We start from the raw sequence: 23,843 nt of genomic DNA on the forward strand, positions 1-23,843 counted from the left end.
CCGAGACCATTTGTTTCAAATTCCTTGTGGATGAGGAAAATGTTCACAATTTTTAAAGGGGGAAGGGTGGGGGGGGGGGGGAGGTTTGAGGTTGCAGCCTCAGTATGACCCGTCTGTATTTTCTGTTGCAAGTGATCATGCAATATCAGAGGCTGGAAAATTCATACCACACTTCTTAAAAATACCTTGGAAAATAAGTGCTCAATGCTGTCTTTACAAACTGCAAAACTCGGACGATTGAAAAAAGCTACATGCTGATTGCCGAGCAGATCATCCTTGGTCCTGTCTTTAATACAAGAGAGTTGCGAAACTTGCGATTGATCCGATCAACCACAACTATGGAAAGCCAGCAATGCCAACTTAATTGTGATTAATGTATCTATAGCTATAATCATCATAGTTTAGACAATTCGGTGTGCTTCCTCTTTGTTTACAAAGAAATTTGTGCAAATTTCCTGTAGAAAAGTAATATGACAATGATACATGTAGATTTCCATACAAGGTTCATGTACATGTACATGTATATAGTTGAGATTACCGTTGATTAGATCAATTACAACTATTTGTGAGATGGGACCCTGTGCTTCACTGTACATGTACAGTACTGTATGTAGGCCCAATACATTCATGTACATACATGTACACTGTCACTAGCATAAAATACAGGCATTGAATTCCTCTGTCAATATCGGAGCTTATTTTGTGAAGTGCCATTTTTCATGAAATTCTTCTCACGATGAACAATTCAGTGTAGTATCTCAATGCCTCTTGGCTTCTCCTCAACTCGAGATTGGAGAATGTCATATTCAAACACCCTTGACAGTGTCTATTTACTTTTATCCCAGTGCTATAAATGTTTTGTTTGATTATGCTAAAACAGCTTTGTGTTTGAAAATAAATGGGGGAGTTCCCTAGAACTGTAGAAACAATCTGGGCTCCTACAAAGAGTTATGATTGATACAAGTAACTTTGTGGAAATTCAACATAATTTTTCCTACAAGAAATGTGCGAAATGTCCTCTTCTTAAGCAGGTATTTCTGCATTTATTAACAATGAAAAAATCATAATTACAATTTTATAACAATGTTATGACATCAAACATATATAATGATCAAATTAAAAAGGTGACAATTGTATCATGTAAAAAATAACAAATAAATTTAAATGCAGAGGCCAGCTACATGTATTGTAAGCTGAAAGCTTGAAATAGCAGCCAAGGGAAAGGAGAATGCTTCATGAAAACCATAATAGAAAATACTTTTATTTAAAAGAATAAATTCCTTTCTTTACAAATTCCTTTGTAAAGAAAGAAGAGCATACTGAACTGTCAAAAATCAATTTATGGATATACATTCAAATCTAGAAAAAAAAATTGAGCAAAGATGCATTTTATATGTTGACTTTGCTGGCTTTCCATACTTGTGATTGATTCGATTAATCGCAAGTCTTTGTATTAAAGACAGGCCCCTGGTCTTTGATTTATCTGTGCCGTGTTCATTGTCTTAGTAGTAGACAGGCTTGAGAATAATGTACATATATCATTTCCCTTTTCCAGATCTTATTGTTTAAAGTGATTGGTTAACATTGGTTTGACTTTAAAAAAATCTGAGCTAGAAGGTCACACTTGTCAGTCACCTGTGTCTGTGATATGTTACAAAAATGAAGCCCAGAAAAAATTGCGTTTGAAAGTAATTATTTAGTGCTTCAAAAATTGAAATATAAAGTGACCGGAAATACCATCTTAATTTCATCCCATACACTTTTGTGTACTATTTAGGTGTCTATAAGACGCCTATTTACAAAATCTGGGTTTGTCTTGTAGTTTTAGCTTTTCATTCTCAATAATGGTTGTTTTCAGGGTTTATTAATATTAATAATACATGAACTTGTACACATGTTTCATCTTGGTTTGAGAATTTTTTAAAGCAGCTGCTCACAAAGTTAAACAATACCTCTAATATTAATAGCCAAGTACATGTAATTGAAACACAGCAAGGAAAAATTGCGAATTCATCAAAACTCTGCAATGTATAAAAACTGTTCACTGAAAAGAGACAAAAATTATTGTATAAAAACACATGCTTTTTGGTAAAATATAAGATTTACAGAATCGATATGCAGTGGTGGTGTTAAATAAAGAGAGTGAATGAACTTTCAAAAGTGTTCAAGTTCTGCCATCTTGGGCGATTCCATGCTAGAAAAATCAGCCATTTTCACAACATTCTTCAACCCGCTGTCCAAATAAACGAAGAACTTCAATTTACTTAGTGGTATATTAGAGTACTACTGGATAGACATGCAAAAAACTGACAACCAACAAGAATATGTTGTCCATAGGTGAATTAGAGCTTAAAATGTTGCGTGTCTTACAGGACATTTCTGCATCCTGTACGACACACAACATTTTCACCTACATGTATAGTTTACCCATAATCAATTTTTGGTATTGGTTATTAGTTTTTCACATGACTATCCACTATAGCTTTATCATTCATTGCTCAAGCATTCGGCTAGGAAACTACATGTAGAAATTATTGTCAAAATGTCCCGTACGACACGTATGGAATTACCCACATGTACATGTATTGTGAAGTGATGTAATAAAATATTACATTCAATATTCTCAAGGCTCCCGGGGCATTGTAATGTTGTTGTCTATATTCAACACTCATAGTGTGAAGGAGTACCTTTTCTGTTGGGGTTCACTATTAAATTTTTGATAGCATCTCTGTATTTGTAGTTTGGTACATTTTTTTGATGATTTATGTGTCAATAGAAAAAAAAAGACCGCATACATGTACATTCGTAACTCCGAAGCTTTGTTATTCCAAGGAGCTTCTTTATTCCGAAGGTTCGTAATTCCAGAGGTTCATTAGTCCGATAGCTAAGTGATTAACGAACCTTCGTTTTTTCGTTTTTGGACTAATGAGCCTTCGGAACAATGAACCTTATTTCGTTTTCAGATTAACGAACCTTCGGAACATCGAACCTTATTTCGTTTTCGGATTATTGAACCTTCGGAATAACGCCACAAATGTTCAGATTAACAAACCCTTTTATGTTTTCGGATTACTAACATCGAGGTATATAGGCAATTTACGTGTTTCAGAATTACGAACCTTTGGAATAAAGAACCTTTGGAATTACGAACTTTTCACTGAGAGATAAATAAAACAGAGAGGAATCCATGGTTAAATTATTTTTGCTGACTGGTATTCCAGGGGGGGGGGGGCACTTCTATTGATGAGTGGATACCATGTGTGACCCCCAAAACATGTACATGTAAAAGGGATCTGTTTTTCAAGATAGGGCATGTTACGTGTTTAATAAATAAGGGTGTCAAAAACACTAAAATAATGAAAAAAGGGTATATATTTAGCAAGGAAAACTATGTGTTTACGCTCCAATTTGCAAGGGTATAAAAAGACCAAAAGGATGTACTTTTTGCGCCAACACTTGAGTGAGGTGTGTGGGGTGGTACAAAACCCAATGAAAGTAAAGGAAAAGACAACGTTCGTGATCATGTCCATGATGTAACATTAAGATATTGTTGTACTTGTTTAGGGGGGGTCAATTCAGGAAATACTTGTCAAGGGTACCGCTTTGTTTCCAATACTTGTTAGGGTATGGTTTCACATGCCAATACTTGTTTAAGGGTGCATTTTCAGAACATGGAAAATACTTGTTTAGGGTGCTTTTCGATACGCCATGGTCAGGCATTGTATATACTCGTCAACGGAAGTGCCCCTTCTTCCGGGACTGGTATAGAAATACCGGTATAGTACATGTACATTTGACTAATGACTAATATAATCAATACAAAAATTGATGTCGACTACAATGTAGCTTTGGCAATCAAGCAAGCACAACCTGGGAAAAATATAGTCATTTGCAAGTCCAATCAGAAAATCTTGGAATGCAAGAAATTTCATCAATATTTGAGAAGTACCATAGCTGACACTAGGTGGTTTCAGACTGCCTCGAAGTTCGGCAGTTCCAGGTATTTTGGTAATGTGAAAGCAAACTACATGTAATTTCCCCGAAAGAAAATACCTGCTAAATAGTACATGTAGGTACTTGGCGAAATTAAGAGAACTTTCGCTGGGATTTTTCCAAGGTCGCAAGTATTTTGGTATTAAATGTGAAAGCAATTTACGGGAACTTTTGGCCCAGCGTGTTGGGTGGCTGCTGAGCTAGTGATTTTGAATCGCGCGCCTCGCTTGCATATAGCAGACCTTACTGCGCATGCTAACTTCAGGAACTTATCCCAAAAGGTATGTGTCAGGGGGGTGTGAATGCAAGAAGCTCCTTGCCCTAATTAATGGATAGTTTTTAGCCTAAAAAGTTCTTGTAATTTAACAGGGATTCTTATGATCGAGGCGGTTTGAAACCACCCAATGTGTCGATTGTTGAAAGTCTGAGATACATGTACATGTATAAAAGCCCTGCTCAGTTTTCAGGGCTGTCCATATAATCGATTAGAATTGGAGATTTTTGTAAATGTAGATGTGCAGTTCCCACTAGGCCTGCTTCTTGAAATTTGATCTTACATTTATGTGCATAACCGGTGAGAATTATGGCACGTAAGGTGGCAATCGACCATCCTCTCTTCTCTACTCTACACACTGTGCAATACCTGCATAATTTCCTCAAAAGATTCCTAAAAAGAATCTGTTATTTTCATTATCTTGTACATGGACTTTAAGGGAAGTGTCAGAAAAAAAACATGGAGCAATATATCCCTTGGCAAAGCGAAGACTTTTCCTGAAATTTCTTCTCTACAAAGAAAGATAAAAAGAAGAAAAAAAAAATTCTGTATAACATGGCAATTATTCCATGATACCGAGTGCAAAATAAGGGCCCATGCAAAGTGGACGATGAGGAATAATTGCCCAAAATGCAATGAAAAATTGGCCATTTGAGTAAACACACTCTTAGCCCCTCCCCTCAAAGATTATAAGGACCATCTTCCCAAATTGCCCCATATTATTTCTTCTTTCAGGGGGATTTAACACTCATTGTGATATTTTTCAGATAGTGATTTTAATTTTTTGTTATTCTATCTTTGTGTGAACTCACCCTTTTGATGATTCCCACTTTGATCCTGTATCCTACACCAGTGTGAATTATAACAAGCGAGGTGTTGAACGTCATTAGAGAATGCATATACATTATATTCTCTTGAGGTAGGTTGGTGTTAAATTTCTTTACATGTATGATCACACTACTGGAAGAAAATACATCCTCTCGAGACCTAAGATAGTGATTGGAAAAACAAGAATTCTAGAAAGATACATGTACCTAGAAATGAATTAATTTGTATTAAAAGTAGTACATGTACAATGTAGTTGATCAATGAACGACAGAATGAGTGAATTTCATGTATTAAAAAAGATAAACATGGCCATATTTGTTAGTTAATCAATGTATGAATGATGATGACTTTTTTAATAATGAATGATATGCAGGGCATTATAAACACATTGATTGAACATGAATTATTAAATCAGTAGATAAGGGGACAATGTATGGCTGAAAGTATTTATAGCTCAATAAATAGAGTAGAATTCACTGAGCAAAATGCCGAAAATCAGACAACAAATAGCAAAGTTATTGAATTTTAAAGTTAAGTAATATTTTGTAAAAATAAGGTGGACTGATGATGTCACGTCTCCACTTGTTCTTTTGTATTTTATTACATTCAAATTTTTCCTCCAAGAACTAGAAAAAAAATTGATTGACAACTGATTTAGTGCATTAGATATTTATTGCCGCAACTTATTTCATTATAAGGGAGACATATTATTCATACAAGTATGAAATAATGAAAAAAAATATGATTTTATGTAATAACATAAGAAAACGGAAAGCGGAGATGTGACATCATCAGCTCGCCTAATGAATATTCATGATGACTGTTTTCACAAAATATTGCTAAACTTTAAACTTCAATAACTTTATTATTTGTTATCCGATTTTGATGAAATTTTTGGCGTTTTGCTCAGTGAATTCTACTCTGTGTATTGTAAATATTTTCAGCCTGGACCACCCCTTTAATGAATAAAAATGAAATAAATAACCTTTAGATTTTCATATAGAACACATTTTTCAAAGAAACCATAATTATACATAAAAGAAAAGCAGATATGCCTAATACATGTTCCCATTTCATCTACTGTATTTCCCCCCTGTTTATTACATGGCTCACAAAATATGTCTTCCTCTGACCCTCTCTTCCTTCAATCTGTATGGAATGTCTTGAATTATTGATGCTTTCACCCCTCTTTGCAATATACCCTTCTCTTCCTTGTCGTTTTCCCGATGGAGTCCGTCCAGTCGCGATGTTCCTGATTGCGTTCTCGAAATGAGCAAATCCAAATATCCTATCTTGAACACTAATCTTGGATCTTGGAATTAAAGGAGAGGGAGAGAAAGAGAGATGGAGAGAGATTGATAAAGAGAAGAAAGGGGATGAGTTCAACAGTTTGACATTCAGAGGCCCTTCATTTCATGTATCCTCAAGGAATATTGAATCTCAAAAGTAGGCAGGAGGAGACAAGAGTTGCTCCAATAAAGTCTTCTCAATTGGCCTGGCCTCGATTGGCCTCTTGAATCTCATATGGAACAAAGACCTATGCCAATGACATTTAATATGTCTCTATAGAACATTTTCATAATTGTACTTTTATCAAAGATGGAGACTTCTTTTTTTTTACTCTGACCTTTGAAATTGAAAATAAGGTCTACTCATCACATAACATGATATATTCCAACAAAATTTATTTCAAAGAAAATCAGTGTAGGGGAAGGCGGGGTAAGTTGCGACGCTTTTTGCATTTTACATGTTAGAATTGATATGACTAGTAATATTGTAGAAATAAGTACCTTGCCTTTAAATTTGATTCTTGGGAAATGTTTTTCACCTATATATAACTTTCTACCCCCACACTGAAAGTCATTGTGACCTTTGAAAAAACCAATGTCAAATGGTTCAACTTGTCCCATATATGGGGTAAATTGTGCCAGCATCTGGGGTAAGTTGAGCCACAAAAACTATGTACAAAATGTATGCGGGAAGAACCAGGATGTCAATTTTTCATTTAAAGTCTTTTCACTTGCTAATTCTCAATAAATACTAACATCTTGTAAAAGCAAAAGAACTGTCATGTGAATTTGCTCCTTTCTGCCTGCATACCAATGGCTTTTTAAATTTTTCAAATTTTTTATTATACATCACCATATTAGAATTAACATGGCTCAACTGTTGATTTGGCTTACATGTAAATTACCCCAGTCTGAACTTATTGTGATATTTTCACATCCACACTCTTATGCGTTCATCATGTAAAAAACTATGACAAGAATGAGAATCCATACCTGGACTAACAATATTGTTTGTATTTCTATAATATATTTAAAGATGTGTGTTGGTCAAAAGCACTTATCTATTTCACACCCTTTTTTTACTTTTTGGCTGAAATTTGTATTTTTCCCTCTAAAAAAGTACTCTTTGTTCAAAGTTGGAAATAAAGTGGTTGGGTTAAGGGTTATGTAATGGGTCATCAATACATGACACCTGACACCACCACTATGTCTGACTCGTTCATTATTAGCCTGGGGGTGGTGTATCAACTTGCCCCTATGCTCAACTTACCCCGCCTTCCCAAGTCAAACACAGGGATAGGTTAATGAGAGTTAATGATGTTATTCGCTTTTTCTTTTATATTTCATTGTATGATTATTTCAAATTTTGCAGATGTGAGGAGAAGCATCTTTATGAATCACAGTAGGTTGCAGCAATGCCTCCATCTTTTCAGTGAGGAATCTATTTTTGTTCATATTGTAATGAAGAATAAAAATCCTATCATAAAATACAAAACAAACAGCGGGGATGACACCATCATTTTCATACCAACCAGGAAATGCATGTTCATATTACATGTACATGTAATTGTTCCGTGAAATTTATCGAAACTTTAAATGTCATAACTTTCTATTAAAAAGTTTGCATCTGATTTTGATGAAATGTTCAGCTTTGCGTTTATATGTTTTTTCTTTTTATTTGATATTCTGTTTATTTGGGTGGACATCTAAGAATGTTGAAATTTCTGAGCAGCTTTCAAAGTCACCAAGCTGTTTTAAGATGTGTGTTTTGAATAATTTCTCCCATCAGAGAACAAGATACATGCACAGTATTTGCTCAAGTGAAATCTCACCAAATGAATTACATTAAAAAAAAACACGGCCAAGTCCATACAAAATCTGGAACATTATCTTTCTGTTAGATATCATACATGTACTTCCTTCATACCCTGACGACAGTGACATTTAAATGTATCACTAGTTACTAAAATAACATCTGTTGCATTGAAATAGATTGGGTTTGCAGTTTTTGTCTTTTGCCACAGGGCAATACAGAAGTTGCTCCAATAAAATCTAATTCTGCACATTAAACCGTCTGGAACATGATCTCGTGTCTCAAAAGATTAGACTTTTCTTGTACTCTTGACCTTTAATGAAGTAGACAGTTCATCATCAGTCTGAGTTCGCTCATATTATGCTAGATTTATCAGTCCTTGATATTCAAAATGTCCCGTTTTCATCAAGCTGAGTCCGGTTGATTCTCGCCAGAGCATGGAGTATTGCCTTGCACTAGAAAGCATCCATGAGTCCTTTGCCACTTTTTATTCCTTGAACAATTTGCTCAATATCAGTTATTTCTAGCCAAAACTGGAGTGCATTTTCACCACCAATGAGCTGCATGATTTGCCAAATAATTTTTGCCCCAAATTTACTTTGGTTTGTATTCTCAAGTTTAAAGATAAAGTCCAGTTGTGGTAACAATTTCAAAATGAGTTCGTACAGAATCCAATAAAATGTCCACCAAAGTGTCTGTTTGTATGAATAAAAAATATGTGCCAAAGGATTCTGGAAGAAATTGTGTACTTGCTGAGAAATTAGCAAATAAGCACGGGATTCGGGTCAAGCGTCGGGCCGACATTCAAAGCAATAATAATACCCTGTCCCATGTGCGCTTATCTGTGTTGGTGATTCAGTGTGAACATTTTCAGCGTAGATTTCAAGATTTCACACAGTTCAGTTTATGTAACTGTACCAGATCTAGATCCTCGATGATATAGTGACAATTAAGCTTGGTTTCACACACTTTCTCGTGAAATTAGTGTCTACTGCAACTACTTTCATTTATCTTTAAGCCCATGAAATAGTGCAGAGACATCCAACATTATGAACGTCCATATTACATGTATATTAAATATGATATTTGTTTATAAATGATTTTTATTTTTCTAACATCTAGAATATACATCTAGTGTAAAAGGGGCAAGTGAGACTTTGTTTATAAATGATTTTTATTTTTCTAACATCTAGAATATACATCTAGTGTAAAAGGGGCAAGTGAGACTTTCTCGAATGATAAAATCATATCATCTGCCTTGGTCCAGATTGCCTCTCTAAGCTCTTTTGAAATTTAGAGAATTCTTGTTGCCATGTCGTGAGCATGACCTGTTTGTTTGATTGACCGTATTTTGTCATGACAACGTTTAAGAAGGAAGTGCATTGAATATTGCGATGGGCAAGAAGAGAGTTGTTCCAATAAAATCTCATCAATTGACTTGGCTAGATTGCCTCCATACATCTGCAAAATGAGGGTTGCACATGAACAATAAACACAATCTTCATGTTTTGAACATGATGTTCCTGCCTGGAAAGATGGAGGCTTCTCTCTTATTTTGACATTTCAGATTTTAATAGTTATTACCACAAGATCTATTGCAAGGAAGCACATTGAATATAGCTTTAGGGGGCCACTTTGCTGCTGACAGTTAAAAGATTGTGTAAACACGATTGAAGAGAACTCTGTTGTTGCAGACGCACTCTTCGTCGACTTCATGGCGATGATGTGGTTTTCATTTCATGTCTTCCCTCTGTTTGATATGATTACATGGTATACCATTTCAGATGGAATTGGATAATCATTAACTAAAATGTATCTCATTTTTCTGTCGTGAAGAAACTGAGAAATGTCTCGATAGGATTTGTTGAGACTTCACTGGATTTATTACAAAATTATGTCTTTTTATCCAGTCGCAACAGCGGTATGTTTCGAACCATCTAACCCTGATTAATGCATTGTGCAGAAAGATTTAGTGTCTTAATTCATAAAACTGATGCCTTTTACCAAATTTCCAAGCCATTTTCCTTGAAAGGAGTCCTACATCTGTATACCAAAATTCCTACCCCTTTTCTGTTAAAGAAGGAGTTTAAAATGTTTTTGTAAATTGTATCAAACCTTACTTTAGAAGATTAACTTGTGCAAAGTGCATGTATTTATTCTCTTTATATTTTGTTCTTTTCTGCCGGAGATGTTATAGAATAGTTTAATAATCGTTGAGACTGTCTGTACTATGTTGTGGGGTCAAAAGTGAATGAGAGATGTTTATGACTTGCAATCTTCACAGAAGAAGTCATATTTCACTGGTAAGATTGTCTGAATATTATTGAGTATTCCATTTTCCCCTCTCCTTTTCTGCCTCCTGATACAGATGGTGTAGTGTGTGACTACCAGAATGGCCTCCCGACCCTCCTCGTGCCCCTCCCTTCCAGGAGAGAGAGGTGTCAGTTTACCCTCAAACCAGTCACAGAGACGGTAGGCGACTTCCTCAGGCATCTTAAGAATGAAGATGGGGGGATCGAGACTGTTGCAATCTACAATGATGGTATGTATATGACTTGTGTCCCCTCCACAAGAGATAATAATAATAAATAGTACAAATAATGAATGGGACCAAGGGTGAGTTGCCCCCCTGCAAAATATCATGATGCTGCAGTAGATCTGTGATGAATAAGAATCTTCATTTTTTTCCTTGGTTGTTATAAATGTTGTCTTCATTACCCCTCTTATTCATTTTGCCTCTTCCACATTTTGTAGTGAGTTTGTCATGCTATCTTCTCTTGGATGTGATTTCAATAGACAGGGGGAACTCAACATCTTTGTGAAAACTATCATGATATTGAACATATGTGAACCTTGAAGTAAATGTAACTGCTCCCTTCCATATAAATAAGAAATTAATTCTTATGTCCTCTAAAAATATAAATTATATGAATATGATGAACTTTAAATATATTTATCAATTGAGCTACAATTCCTCTATTTCCAGTAGAAAATATATTATTTAATTGTCATTCAGTAAATTATATGATTTTTTTTTGGGAAAACTGGAAAGCTCGTAAGAAATGAAGGAAGAAAGCTTGCAAGAGTTTTCGAATAAATGTATTAATCTATAAAAAGACAAAGTTCTTTCTTCTGAGTTTTGACTCTAAACTAGACTCCCTTTTCATAATGCGAGAGTGTGTCTCAAGATGCAAGACATTAAAGTCTCATACATGACCATGAATACAAAGTGATTCCATATATATATAACGTGAGATTATGTGATGAATTCTTAATGTATGGTAATCATTTGGATGGCGTAGATCGTCAAGGGAAGCTCTTGAGTTCAAGTCAAAGTACACTACCATCTGCCGGGGAAGGTCATGGTAATTGTTTATGAAATAAAGCTATCAGATTATCAGCTTGAGACATCTTGGAATCGCAATATCAGAGATGTAGAATTGAATTTGTAGAACCTTCAAGAAAGAGGAAGAATTTGCTGATGAAAATGAAAATAAAGAAGAAGAAGGAGGAGGAGAAGGAGAAGAAGGAGGAGGAGGTGACGGTGGAGGTGGAGGAGGAGGAGGAGGAAGAAGAAGAGGAGAAGAAGGAGAAGAAGAAGAAGAAGAAGAGAAGAGAAGGAGGAGGTGGAGGAGGAGGAGGAGGAGGAGGAGAAGGAGGAGGAGAAGGAGAAGGAGAAGAAGAAGAAGAAGAGAAGAGAAGGAGGAGGGGGAGAGAAGGAGGAGGAGTATGTGATATCATCGAGGACTGCAAATACAGTATGTTCTTGTAGGACCACACAAGTCAGTTTAATAATAGACCAGTTCAACACCCTTTGGTGCTATTTAAACATTTCCTTAATACATCTACATGTATGTTCACATCTAATGGAGATAATGGCCCGAATTCACAAAGGTGGATTTGAAAACCCACAGTTGATGGTTGAGTCAATGGTTTATGCAGATTTTCTGTATAAATTATGCTTAATTTACCACGTTTATTAAAGAAATGTCCAATGCTGATACGCGCTTTTGTCACAGTGCGCCAAATTGACGTCTGTTGCCGTGGTTATCCACGCTATTTTATTCATTAGTCCACCGTTTGAAGAGTGGACTCATTAATTAAATACAGTGGACTCATGATTAAAATAGCGCATTTAACCATGGCAACAGGCGTCAATTTGGCGCACTGTGACAAAAGCGCGCATCACTATTGGACATTTTTTATACATGCTCCCGATACGTGGTAAATTAAGCGTAATTTATACAGGAAATCTGCATAAACCATGGACTCAACTGTGGGTTTTCAAAACCACCTTTGTGAATTCGGGCCATTATGGAAGTGAATAATAGGTTTATCATACATGTACATTGCATCTTTTTTTTTCAAGAATGGATCACTTGTAAATATTTGTGATTGATTTGAGATTGATTTTATTTGCCAATAAAAACACTAATATGGAAAATAACAACAACAGGCATCAGATTGAAACAAAATGAATAAAATTGACAAAGACAAGAGCAGACATTCCCCAGACAATATAAGAAAACTGAACCATGTCATTATACATAAACTACACTGTATATTCTATTTATATCACAGCAGATGAGTTGGCTAAAGTTTGTTCCATGTTTTGTTATAGCACAAACAGAATTCTGCCAAAAAAGTTTGTATCAAAACCATTATCTTGTAAACTACATTGCACAAGGTGGCTTTATTTTTGTGCTTACATGCACATCTTTGGCTCCCATCGCCCCCCTTCCACATCTAAATGTTTTTTTCTCTTTTTCGTCATAAATATATATTCGTATTTTTGTTCTTGAAAATTAATTCCTGTTATATCTTCCTCCAGATGATGTAAAGGTGGCAAGATCAACCAGTATAGATGTCTTGATGAGGAATCCATTCTCTCTCAGGATAAATGAAGAAACCTACAGGGTAGACCCTCCAGAACTAGGTAAGTGCTTAAGGATATCTTCAGGATCATCATTTGGAAAACATATCATATTTGAAAACTTAAAATTTGTTTAATTAGTCCAAAATCATGAAAGTGGTTTGGTGATAAAAAAATAATGTTCCTGCTTATGCAGGGTTCCCACACTCATGGAAAATCCTGGAAAAATTTGTGGTCATGGAAAGTCAGGGAAATGCAGGGAATTTGGAACATTTGTCAAAAGTCATGGAAAGTCATGGAATTGCATTTACCTCTTGGTTATGGCAGCTTTCCAGTTCCAGTTGGTCGTGTCTCGCAACTCTCATACTCTGATCATTCTCTGCTATTATAATCGGTGTTCATGATTTCCATTTTACCCAGTTATGCGACATCCCAAACTTTGCCTACCGAATTTAGTCATGGAAAAGTCATGGAATTCTGTTATTAAATTTCTGTGGGAACCCTGTTAGGCTGCATTCACCCTGACGAAACCGACCCCTCGGCCCTGTAACACGAAGGTTAGCGATTATTTTGAAAGAACAAATCTGATTGGTTCCTAGTCAGTCTACTGAGCAAAATGCGCATGCAACGATGAACTTGATTGGCCATTGCATGTAGCGATTAATCACTATTCCTCTGTGTTATGGGGTCCAGACCAACAATGGCTATTGCATTCTTACCATAGATATACATCGGGTAATTTCAAGGTCAGTGTTGACCTTTCGGTGTTGGTGTTAGGTCAATTTTTACATAATTATAACACCAAGCATAAAATGAATATGGGCTGAAAAGTCACTCACTAGTCACTAGTTGTTGAGATGTCAATAATGTGATCTGGATCAGTTTTACATTCTCTGAAGCAATCCAAATTTCAACACCAACACAAAGGCCAACATCCGACTTGAAATCACCCAATTTGTTGGCTTGGAGTTGATTTTTCTTGTGTGTGACTGTAACACAATAGCATGTTCATGCTCATCATTTTTGTGAGCTGGCATTCCTTATTTCAGTCAAATTCATTTATTTTAATTTACATGTAGTAAAATCAATAATTATTCAAATAATGCAAAGTGACAAAAGAGGTACAGAAAACAAAGTGGATGTGAAAAACCAGCAGAGATGTAATCTTATCACAGCTACATGTAGTCTTTCTTTATCACTACTACATTGTAATCTCATGGTGAAATCTTCCAACCAACATTGAGATTGTTAAAGAAAAATTAAAAGTAACACAGGTCACAAAACTCAACAAAAACTATTCAAATACATGCTTTTCATTTTCTTTTCAAATGAATTGAATGAAAGGCATTTGAGAACATCCAGTACATGCTGAATAAGTCCAAAATAAAGAACATGTTTTTTATGCTTACATGTATGTATATTGCTATGCATTATTCAAAGCAAATTTGCTTTCAAGTTTTCCTGATAAAATTTGTTCTTCCATTTTACATGTACATGATGGTGAACGATTTTAAAACATGTTCATATCTTCTTTAGATAATGATTGTTTTTCAGAAAATGTTTTGATATCAGAGACCACAATCCCACTTCCTATTGAAATCTGATTTAGGCAGCCAATCCTGAATGCCCCATCTGGTGTTTTTAATGTGTTCAGACTAAAACAGGGTTTATGATAGGAAGAGAAAAATGATGCAACGCAACATGGCCATATGCCTTGGGGAGGGGGGGGAGGATATTTTGAAAATTGACCTTTTTTTTACTGAAAATTTTCACAAAATTCACCAAAAGTATGCACAAAATCTTTCAATTTCACTTAATATGCAAAAGTGCCCAATCACAATCTTGGATGCTTTGCTCCCTTATTTTAAAGTTTTTTTTTTAAAGTTTACAGTTGCATAAAATGTTTTATAATTACAGTGATTACAGCCATTCATTATTATTGCATAATGCCCCCTTTCTCAACTCTGTGCTTTGTGCTTTTGATCTGAGTGTTCTGAATATAGTTTTTATTCCTGCAAAAAACGATGATAATAATACGCAACATTATCATCATCCTTTGATAATAACATGCAACATTTATATAGCGCTTTATATAATGTTTCAAAGCGCTGCTTACTATTATCCTGGATTTAGCATGGCTACCCTGATCGGATGCTCAAGCGTTCAAGGAATTTCTTCCTACTAGGTACCACCTGGGTTGGGAGTGGTATGTAGATTAATGCCTTGCCAAAGGACGCGAATGCTGTGGTGGGGTTCGAACACCTGACATTGAGGTTCAAAGTCTGGAGACTTATCCACTGAGCCACAACACTTCTACAAAAAAAAGGTGTTATACCACTGTAATTAACATTGATCAACTATATCTTTTTTAATGATAGTCCTTCAATGTATAATGTAATGTAATTACACGTTGTAGTTGCTATATTAAAGGCTAATCTCACTCCATATACGATGATGGATACCCTTCTTTGTACTGCATCTCTAAAAGGTCATTTCATTATGGACATTAACGTGACTATATTTTTAAATCACCTCGTATATATGTGGGGATAATACATTGCCGAGCGCTTGCATTCTTTCCTCTTCTATCGAGCGCACCTCATTTATGAGTGAGTGAGCTCATAATATGACATGTGAATTCATCAAGTCCAGTTGTATCACGCTCTGTCGCTCATACACACATAAACAGGAAAACCCACTCTCCCTTTCGGCGCATTGTTCCCCTCGGCCTGTGGTTGTTCCCTCCTCGTTATCTCCGATGGTTTTGGCTCGAGGAAATTATGATTGAGGAGCGGCTGGCAAAGCTAATTCATTTTTGATCGGCTTTGCTCTTCATGATTTATTGCTGGGGGTTCTGTATGTTTAGCAAAAGGGTGTTTTGAGAGTTCTGAAGAAATTAATATTTTCCTAGTCAGATTTACTTTGATATGACAAAACAATTGAATTTGATCTTTGTGATTGCCGATCATCAAAAATTCAATGCATATGCATTTAGTGGGTACTTTTACATGTTAATGCAGCAACATCTTTTTTTTCATCATGCTTATTATAAAAAGTAGGCATTATACATGTGTACACTCCGTCATTCATTATGTGGAAGCGCCGTGGTGTAGCTGTTCTGACTCTCGCCTTGTAATCAGAGAGTCGTGTATTCGAATCCCACCATGGACTAGCTTTCTTTGGCAAGGAGTTAATCCACACTTTGCCACTCTCCACCCAGGTGTTAAATGGGTACCTGGTACGATGTGAAAGCCTATATGTGGTATGCCTAGCAACTGAGTCTTGGAATTTTTGTTGGAATACTCCCCAGGGAGTGGAGAATGTGCATACATTGTATACGGGCATGCAAGGATCGGATGACCGGGGTAATAATATGTCTGTGAAGCACTTAGAGACGTTGTTGCGATTAAAGCGCTATATAAATGCGGAATATTATTATTTTATTATTCAGTTTGGAAATCCATCTTCACACTTGTTTTCAAAATCCTGATTACAATGTACATAATGTACTTGTATATTTACCATGCATTACAATTATCATTGCTCATTTACAAGGAATTCATAATTGAGGTGGAGGGGCATTTATGATTATTTTGATAAGCAAAAAAAAAAATAATAGTAATAATGAGTAAATAAACAAAATACATGTAAATGTTCATCTTTTTACACTTTTTCTGTCCAAATATGTTTGGCTATAAAAAAAAACAGGTCTCTGTCCAAGAACAGATCTTCATTTATTTTCATCTTCCAGCAGAGATGGGTGGGGGGGGGGAGGGGGCAGAAGAGGGAAGTACTACTGTATGCCACAAGATACTATTTGTGTGAGAGAAATAGCTAAATGGAAGGCACATACTCCCTATACACGTTAACAAACTATGAAAAGTACGATTCAATCAAACTTGAGTGATTATGATATAATACCAATCTTCTTCTTCTTCCAGTAGTGTGCATAAACCTCCACGGAGTATCGTCGCACAACAGTTGGTTGTCTATCGGCTAATTAAACGTGTTGCTCGTAGCAAAGCTCGATGAAAATAAGTCCAAAAACGAACGCATATACACTTTATACAAATTGTTCTCATATTTTGAGTTAGTTTAAGACGACATCTCTGACTCGTGTCTTGAAGATGTCGATCGATGGTGAGATGACCACATTTTCAGGTAGACCGTTCCACAAACGGATGGTGTTTGGGAAGAACGTATCCTTCTGAAAGTTATTAGCTTAATATTTATGTTGAATCTGAAAAAGAGAGATCAAGTTAAGTGAAAGTTTGAGGAAATTTTGAAGAAATAATTGAATTCATTTGTATTTTGGATGTGATGTAACTCAGTGATAAATCAGATATAGATTGGCAAATTATATGTTATTCCATGTGTGCTGTACATGTACATGAAATTCTTTAAAATATCATTTCTATCGCTTTGAAGACAAAACATAAACTTTACAATTTTCTGTATACAAATTTGCAATTTGGCTGCCACCCCTATTTCATTTTCTCTGCATATGAAATTCCATTCAGGGGTTGTTAATACATGTACGATACATTGGAACACTGTGAGCACAATTTGGGTACATGCATTGACCATTTTTTTCTAAGGAAATGAAACTAGATTTTCTATTAAGTAATGACCATATCAATAGAAAAGTCAGATGAAACAAGAGTTTCCCTTGTGGATGTTGATAATTTGCCATTTTCGCAATTTTTTTTGTGATTCCCTTTATCCCAAATTATTCTTACAGTTTGCATTTTGGTTATGCTATATTCGGACACATCTTTTAAGGAAATGAAATTAAATTTATAGTTAGTGGCTATACTTTTCAGTAGACTTTCAGATGAAATTTTCCTTGTGTATTTTTTATTGTTTGTTACTTGTTTACGGTGACATTCATTGAGAATCATATCAAATCTTTCTGTTATACATTATCTGTATGATGTAAGCATTCAAGGGGTATTGAAATAAATAATAATAGCTGGAATTTGTAGCACTTTTTGCCTGAGGTTACAAAGCGCTTGCTATTATTACCCCTGCTTTTATAGCTCAAGCTACCATCAACAGCGCTCAGTGCATGCAAGGAATTAATCCTACTTGGTACCCATTCACCTCACCTGGGTCAAGTGCAGCACAGAGTGGATAAAATGTTTACTGAAGGAAAACACGCCATGGCTAGGATTCGAACCCACGACCCTCTGCTTGAAAGGCGAGAGTCAGAACCACTAGACCACGACGCACCCACACATAAAGGAATGACACAAAAAATAAAGACTTTATCCACCAAGATATATTTCAATTCATACACTATTTCGAGGAAGATTTCTTTTTTATAGAGGTAGAAAGTGTGTTGAAAATATTAAATGTTGAAATTGCAATAATATTCAGATCAGCTTAAGCCTTTAGAAGAAAATATTCTAGCAAACTCATAGAATCTTCTTTTTCTTCTATGCCCTTTGGCTTAAATGAGAATCTTTCATGTTTTTTTCTGTAATTTTATAACATACTCTATGTACATACGCCTACACATTTTTTTCTGCATTGAATAATATTTACACTATACAGTTTATCTCGTCATTTCGGAGTGTCCCTTGGGTCTTCGTCTGACTGTTGTATGAGGAGAAAAACATCCAGTGTTCAAACCCATTGCACACATTTCAATATCATTTGGTTAATATTTGTCAGCTCGAGATAATTGCTTTCAAATTAATATTGATTGCATTGCAAAGCCAGGCCTGTGGGAAGTCATGCATGCCACAGAGTATATAATATTTTTGCAATCAGTATTTTCCCGTGTGTCCTTTTCTTTGCTAGATAGCAAACAACCAATTTTCTATTTTAAAGGGGTTTGTGTGCTTGTACAGTGATGTACATGTACAGGTATCTACTGTTCATAATATGAGGGGTGAATGTTTTTGTAATAGATAGATACCCCCATGAATAATTGGGTCATTCCATGCCAATTCACCCAATGAATGTGCAATTTTGCACCCGACCGTCTCAGAATTTGTTGTAATTTGGTATACATAAAATTCAACATGGCCCAAGCACAAAACAAAAAAAATCAGTCCAATCGGTCCGTCGGTTCTCGCGCTACGGCCCGCCCTTTTCTCCTTGTTTTGACAAAAATGGGCGTGACCTTCAACTTTCAATGGCCACTGCGTCGTTACGTGTTGACCAATTTTCATGAAACTGGTACCATTTGATAGGAAATTCAGAGAGGAATCCAAAACATGCATCGAATAATGTATTGGAGCAATTTATAAGGTCATGACCTTTGACCTTAACTTTGACCTTGAGTTTGACCCCCGGACAAATAATTTTTTAACTTTATTTTCGTATATGTTAATTATTGGTATGATATTGACAAAATATGTTAAAATCAATGATGATATTTTATTTCTTCACCTTTAAAAACTTCCAAAGATACCATGAAATTTCACTCTAGTCCCACACACTGATATTCATGTTAGTAAAGTGTTTACCAGTTACATGATTTCTTCCAATCTTCAGTTACAGCATGCAAACACATGAAAAGAAATTAAGCTTAATCAGTTTACAAATAAAAGACTAAACCTTTATGCTAATGAATAGGTATCTGTTTAGGCATTTTATGATTCAGCAATATATATCATATACATATATATACATGTATATATTTTGATGATAAAAGTGAAGACTTTACTACTATGAATATATATGATATATATTGCCGAACATCAAAATGAATATATATTGATGAACATCAAAATGCCTAAACAGATATCTATTCATGAGCATAAAGGTTTAATCTTTTATTTGTGAACTGATTAAGCTTAATTTCTTTTCATGTGCTTGCATACTGTAACTGAAGATTGGAAGAAATCATGTAACTGGTAAACACTTTACTAACATGAATATCAGTGTGTGGGACTAGAGTGAAATTTCATGGTATCTTTGGAAGAGTTTTTAAAGGTGAAGAAATAAAATATCATCATTGATTTTAACATATTTTGTCAATATCATACCAATAATTAACATACACGAAAATCAAGTTAAAAAATTATTTGTCCGGGGGTCAAACTCAAGGTCAAAGTTAAGGTCAAAGGTCATGACCTTATAAATTGCTCCAATACATTATTCGATGCATGTTTTGGATTCCTCTCTGAATTTCCTATCAAATGGTACCAGTTTAATGAAAATTGGTCAACACGTAATGACGCAGTGGCCATTGAAAGTTGAAGGTCACGCCCATTTTTGTCAAAACAAGGAGAAAAGGGCGGGCCGTAGCGCGAGAACCGACGGACCGATTGGACTAATTTTTTTGTTTTGTGCTTGGGCCATGTTGAATTTTATGTATACCAAATAACAACGAATTCTGAGACGGTCGGGTGCAACCACCGGGTGAATCCAGATGGAATGACCCAATTATAAAATCATTTTTTAAAGAATTTTACTGACCTTTACTCACATTTAAAAAAATAAAATTGGGTTTACATGTATGTATGTACACGGTAGGCCTACATAGGGAATAGAATTCATTTGAATAATCACAAGTGGCGCGATAGCTCGGTAGAGCGGGGGATTCGTATTCCGGTGACCCGGGTTCGATTCCCACTTGGTGCGCTAGTGCCCTTTGGTAAGGCATTAATCCTCAGTACCAGGTCCTTCGCAGGGGACTTTAAGCCGTCGGTCCTCTGGTTGGTTGCTTGCTTACAAGCATTCATGCTTTCTTAGCAATCGGGTAAAAAAGTCACCACCACCATGTACAAACAAACATACATCTATGTTTTTACTGCCACTTGTGATTATTCAAATGAATATTTTTCTCTATGTGATCTTCCCCAATGCTATAATAAAAATCTTTATAAATCCACCTTCCATCTGATTCTTAATATTGCTTTGAAGCAGCAGTAATTTCAATTGTGAAGCCACCAAATACCGGTAGTAAAGTCAGGTTGACAGATTTAGGTTTTAAGAAGGTTTGGATTTTGTTCTGCAGCATGGAGCTTTGTGAATTAATGTGTTGTGTGACTGAAGAAAAGTAGATCTTGTGAGATTTGATCTTGAATAGCAATCTGTAGGATGATATCGAGAAGTGGCAGTTTGAAGGGAAATACAGTGCATCTGAAGAGTCTGAGAATCAGATGAAATCTAACTCGGTGTAATTCAATTTTATGCTAGATGGGCAATAATGACTCTACACTGTATTCAACGGAGAAAAAAATTAAAGTCTTAAAGGGAAAGATATTTAAAGGTGAAACCTGAGTTTAATAGTGAAGTATATTATTATATAATATTTTTATAATGAGGCGGTGCTGCACCAGCCCAAGTTTGCTCAATCTCGAGATTTTAGCCCGATCGGCCCTCTACGCGATTAATCTCGAGATTCAAGAAACCCCATCTCCACCAGTGCAAGAAGAGCAATTCGTGCTCGAGCGAGGCATCAGTGCATTTTGGTGTGATGCCGTGTAATCCTGAGTGCTTTTGCACAGGTCTGTAAAGTAACGGGATAATTTGTAAATAGTGCGCTATGACTTTAGGATTGTAATCTTAAGATTAATCCAGCGAACTACATGTATCTCCATTACAAATAATCTCAAGATTGTTCAGATCGGGATAATTTACTTGAAAACGTGGGCTGGTGCAGATGGCCCTATGTTTGTCAGGACTTAATATTGCCTGTTGCATTGACCAAATATTGTAAATAACAAAAAAAAATTATTTGTCTAAGTATTAGGCCTGTTTATCGCTTTCTGTCTCATTTTTTTAGAGAAAATAAATGCTTTTTATATACAGGTCATGATGATTTTTGTTATCTTCCTAGTAGCCAACATTACACTCTAAATTCCAAGGATTTAAAATAAATCCAGATCAACTGTGAATAGTGACCAGCCGAATATATAGATTTTAAGCCTTGTTGATTTGAATATCAATCTAAAAGATTTGAATTTAAAAGTTAATATAAATTCAAAATTTGGCTGATCACAGCCGATCTTGATTTATTTAAAATCCTTAGGATTTAGAGTGTAGCTTTAATTCGTCATTGCAGTTTAGTCAGTGGCGTACCCAGGATTTTCCACAGGGGGGGGCAAATTCATCCGCCAAAAAATTTGACAAGCCCCCACAAAAAAAAGGTCTTCAACCACGAATATAGAATTTTGTACCAGAAAAAAAATTGACAAGCAAAAAAAAGGTCTTCAAGCTCGTCAGCTCGTCAGGGGGGGCTGATTGCCTCCCCCCTAGGTACCCTAGTGAGTTTAGTAGGATGTGGATGCCACGTTGAATTGTCTTTTTATCCAAAGCACATATTACTGCAAACTATAAGAAACCTTCATCTGGGAATCCAGGGATAGACACACATTAAGGTCTCTGATGAGATAATGTGTAATTTGAATAATAACCTCTCAGACAAGCCATTTGAGACATGGGAAGAACTTGATGGAATTATTGAACAGTCATCATTGGTTGATGGAAGAAGTCCATTATGTTGATGGCCTTAATCTGCCAGAAGTGAGGATGTTGGTCCTAGCACTTATCAGAGCGAGGAGGTTGTACGGCTGATCATGGACTGATCAATTTACAGATGGAAAAAATGTGGCTTTAAATGCACATTTACAATGTATTGGTCACCAAGACATACAAGAAATCCATTTTTACCAATTTTACTCCAAAAAGTATAAAGTGGACAGGGAGGGATACTGTTCCAACTTCCAAAACATGAACAAGAGTGGATATTCGTACAGTATGTATATTTGCCAGTGAATAAAACAAAATCCTTGTTCTGTCAGGAAATGGAGAGATATAAGTCATATGAAAGTAAGGTCATATCTTCCGTAGTGATAGCGACTTTTTGTGCTCATGCATGAAATAAATATGATGCCACTTTTTGGAATGTTGCATTGGTGGTTTAAATAACTCAGTGGTTTTCACCTACGGAGTATCAAGTGTTATGTGAGTTGAATAATGTAAGGTCAGACACTGGATCAAGATTGTTCTTATTTCTGATGAAAAAATGAACAAAAAATATTTCCTCCTAATTCCAAAATCAAATAATCATATGAATTCTTTTTATTCCTTAAAGCTTGAATATAAAGATTATATGTGCCAAATATTTACATGTATGTCATCTTGAGTATTACATGTTTTCCCATGCATATTTTGATAATATTTAAAGGGGGTATAAAAGGAGAGATGGTTTGATTCCTAATGTCAGTAAACTCTGCTGCAATATTATATGGTGTAATGCAGGCAAGACTGCCAGAGGCATCCTGCTCGTTACCATTAATTTGAATTCATTCATTCACCATTAGCTGCTGCACGTGAATGCCGTGATGTTTTGTACCTTGTAATAGTGCCCTTATTGCGTTCATTGGGATGCTTTTCGGGGGGGGGGGCAGTCAGATATATTGCTGTACACACTCATGACCAAAAAACATGTTTAAAGGGGTGTTTTTCCAGTTTTGGACGCGGTCCGCACGTGGACTCATTATTAAGTTATCAAAAACACTGATTTTCAGGGAAAAGGGTGGTTTTGAAAGACTGATCAATGGTCTATCGCGGGGTCAAATGTATTTAGGGTACTTTTTTTCCCCAAAGCTTTATTTTTTAAAGACTAGCCAAACATGTTTAGGGTATGATTTTTTCACCCAAGCTTTTTCCCTAAGGTCATATTTTTTTTTAATGGGGGCCAAAACGTGTAAATTAAGCCCGCAAAAAAGTTGTTCAGGTTTTTTGGGGAAATTCCTTGGTTGTGCGTGTGTAGAACAATATATTTGACTGCCCCCGCCCTCCGCCCCCATC

The 23,843-nt window shown here is 35.7% G+C and overlaps 1 protein-coding gene across 2 annotated transcripts in view; it reads left to right on the plus strand.

The window, feature by feature from the left end:
• The window catches only part of LOC121405580 (calcium uniporter protein, mitochondrial-like), a 54,790-nt gene that overhangs the window by 16,250 nt on the left and 14,697 nt on the right, over positions 1–23,843 (plus strand). For both annotated transcript variants that reach the window (XM_041596506.1, XM_041596505.1), the window contains exons 3-4: positions 10,566–10,739; positions 13,029–13,133. In XM_041596506.1, the coding sequence (XP_041452440.1) occupies positions 10,566–10,739; positions 13,029–13,133 (279 nt within the window). The remainder of the gene's footprint in view (positions 1–10,565; positions 10,740–13,028; positions 13,134–23,843) is intronic.

Source organism: Lytechinus variegatus, chromosome 18, assembly GCF_018143015.1.
Source record: "Lytechinus variegatus isolate NC3 chromosome 18, Lvar_3.0, whole genome shotgun sequence".
Classification (NCBI taxonomy): domain Eukaryota; kingdom Metazoa; phylum Echinodermata; class Echinoidea; order Temnopleuroida; family Toxopneustidae; genus Lytechinus; species Lytechinus variegatus.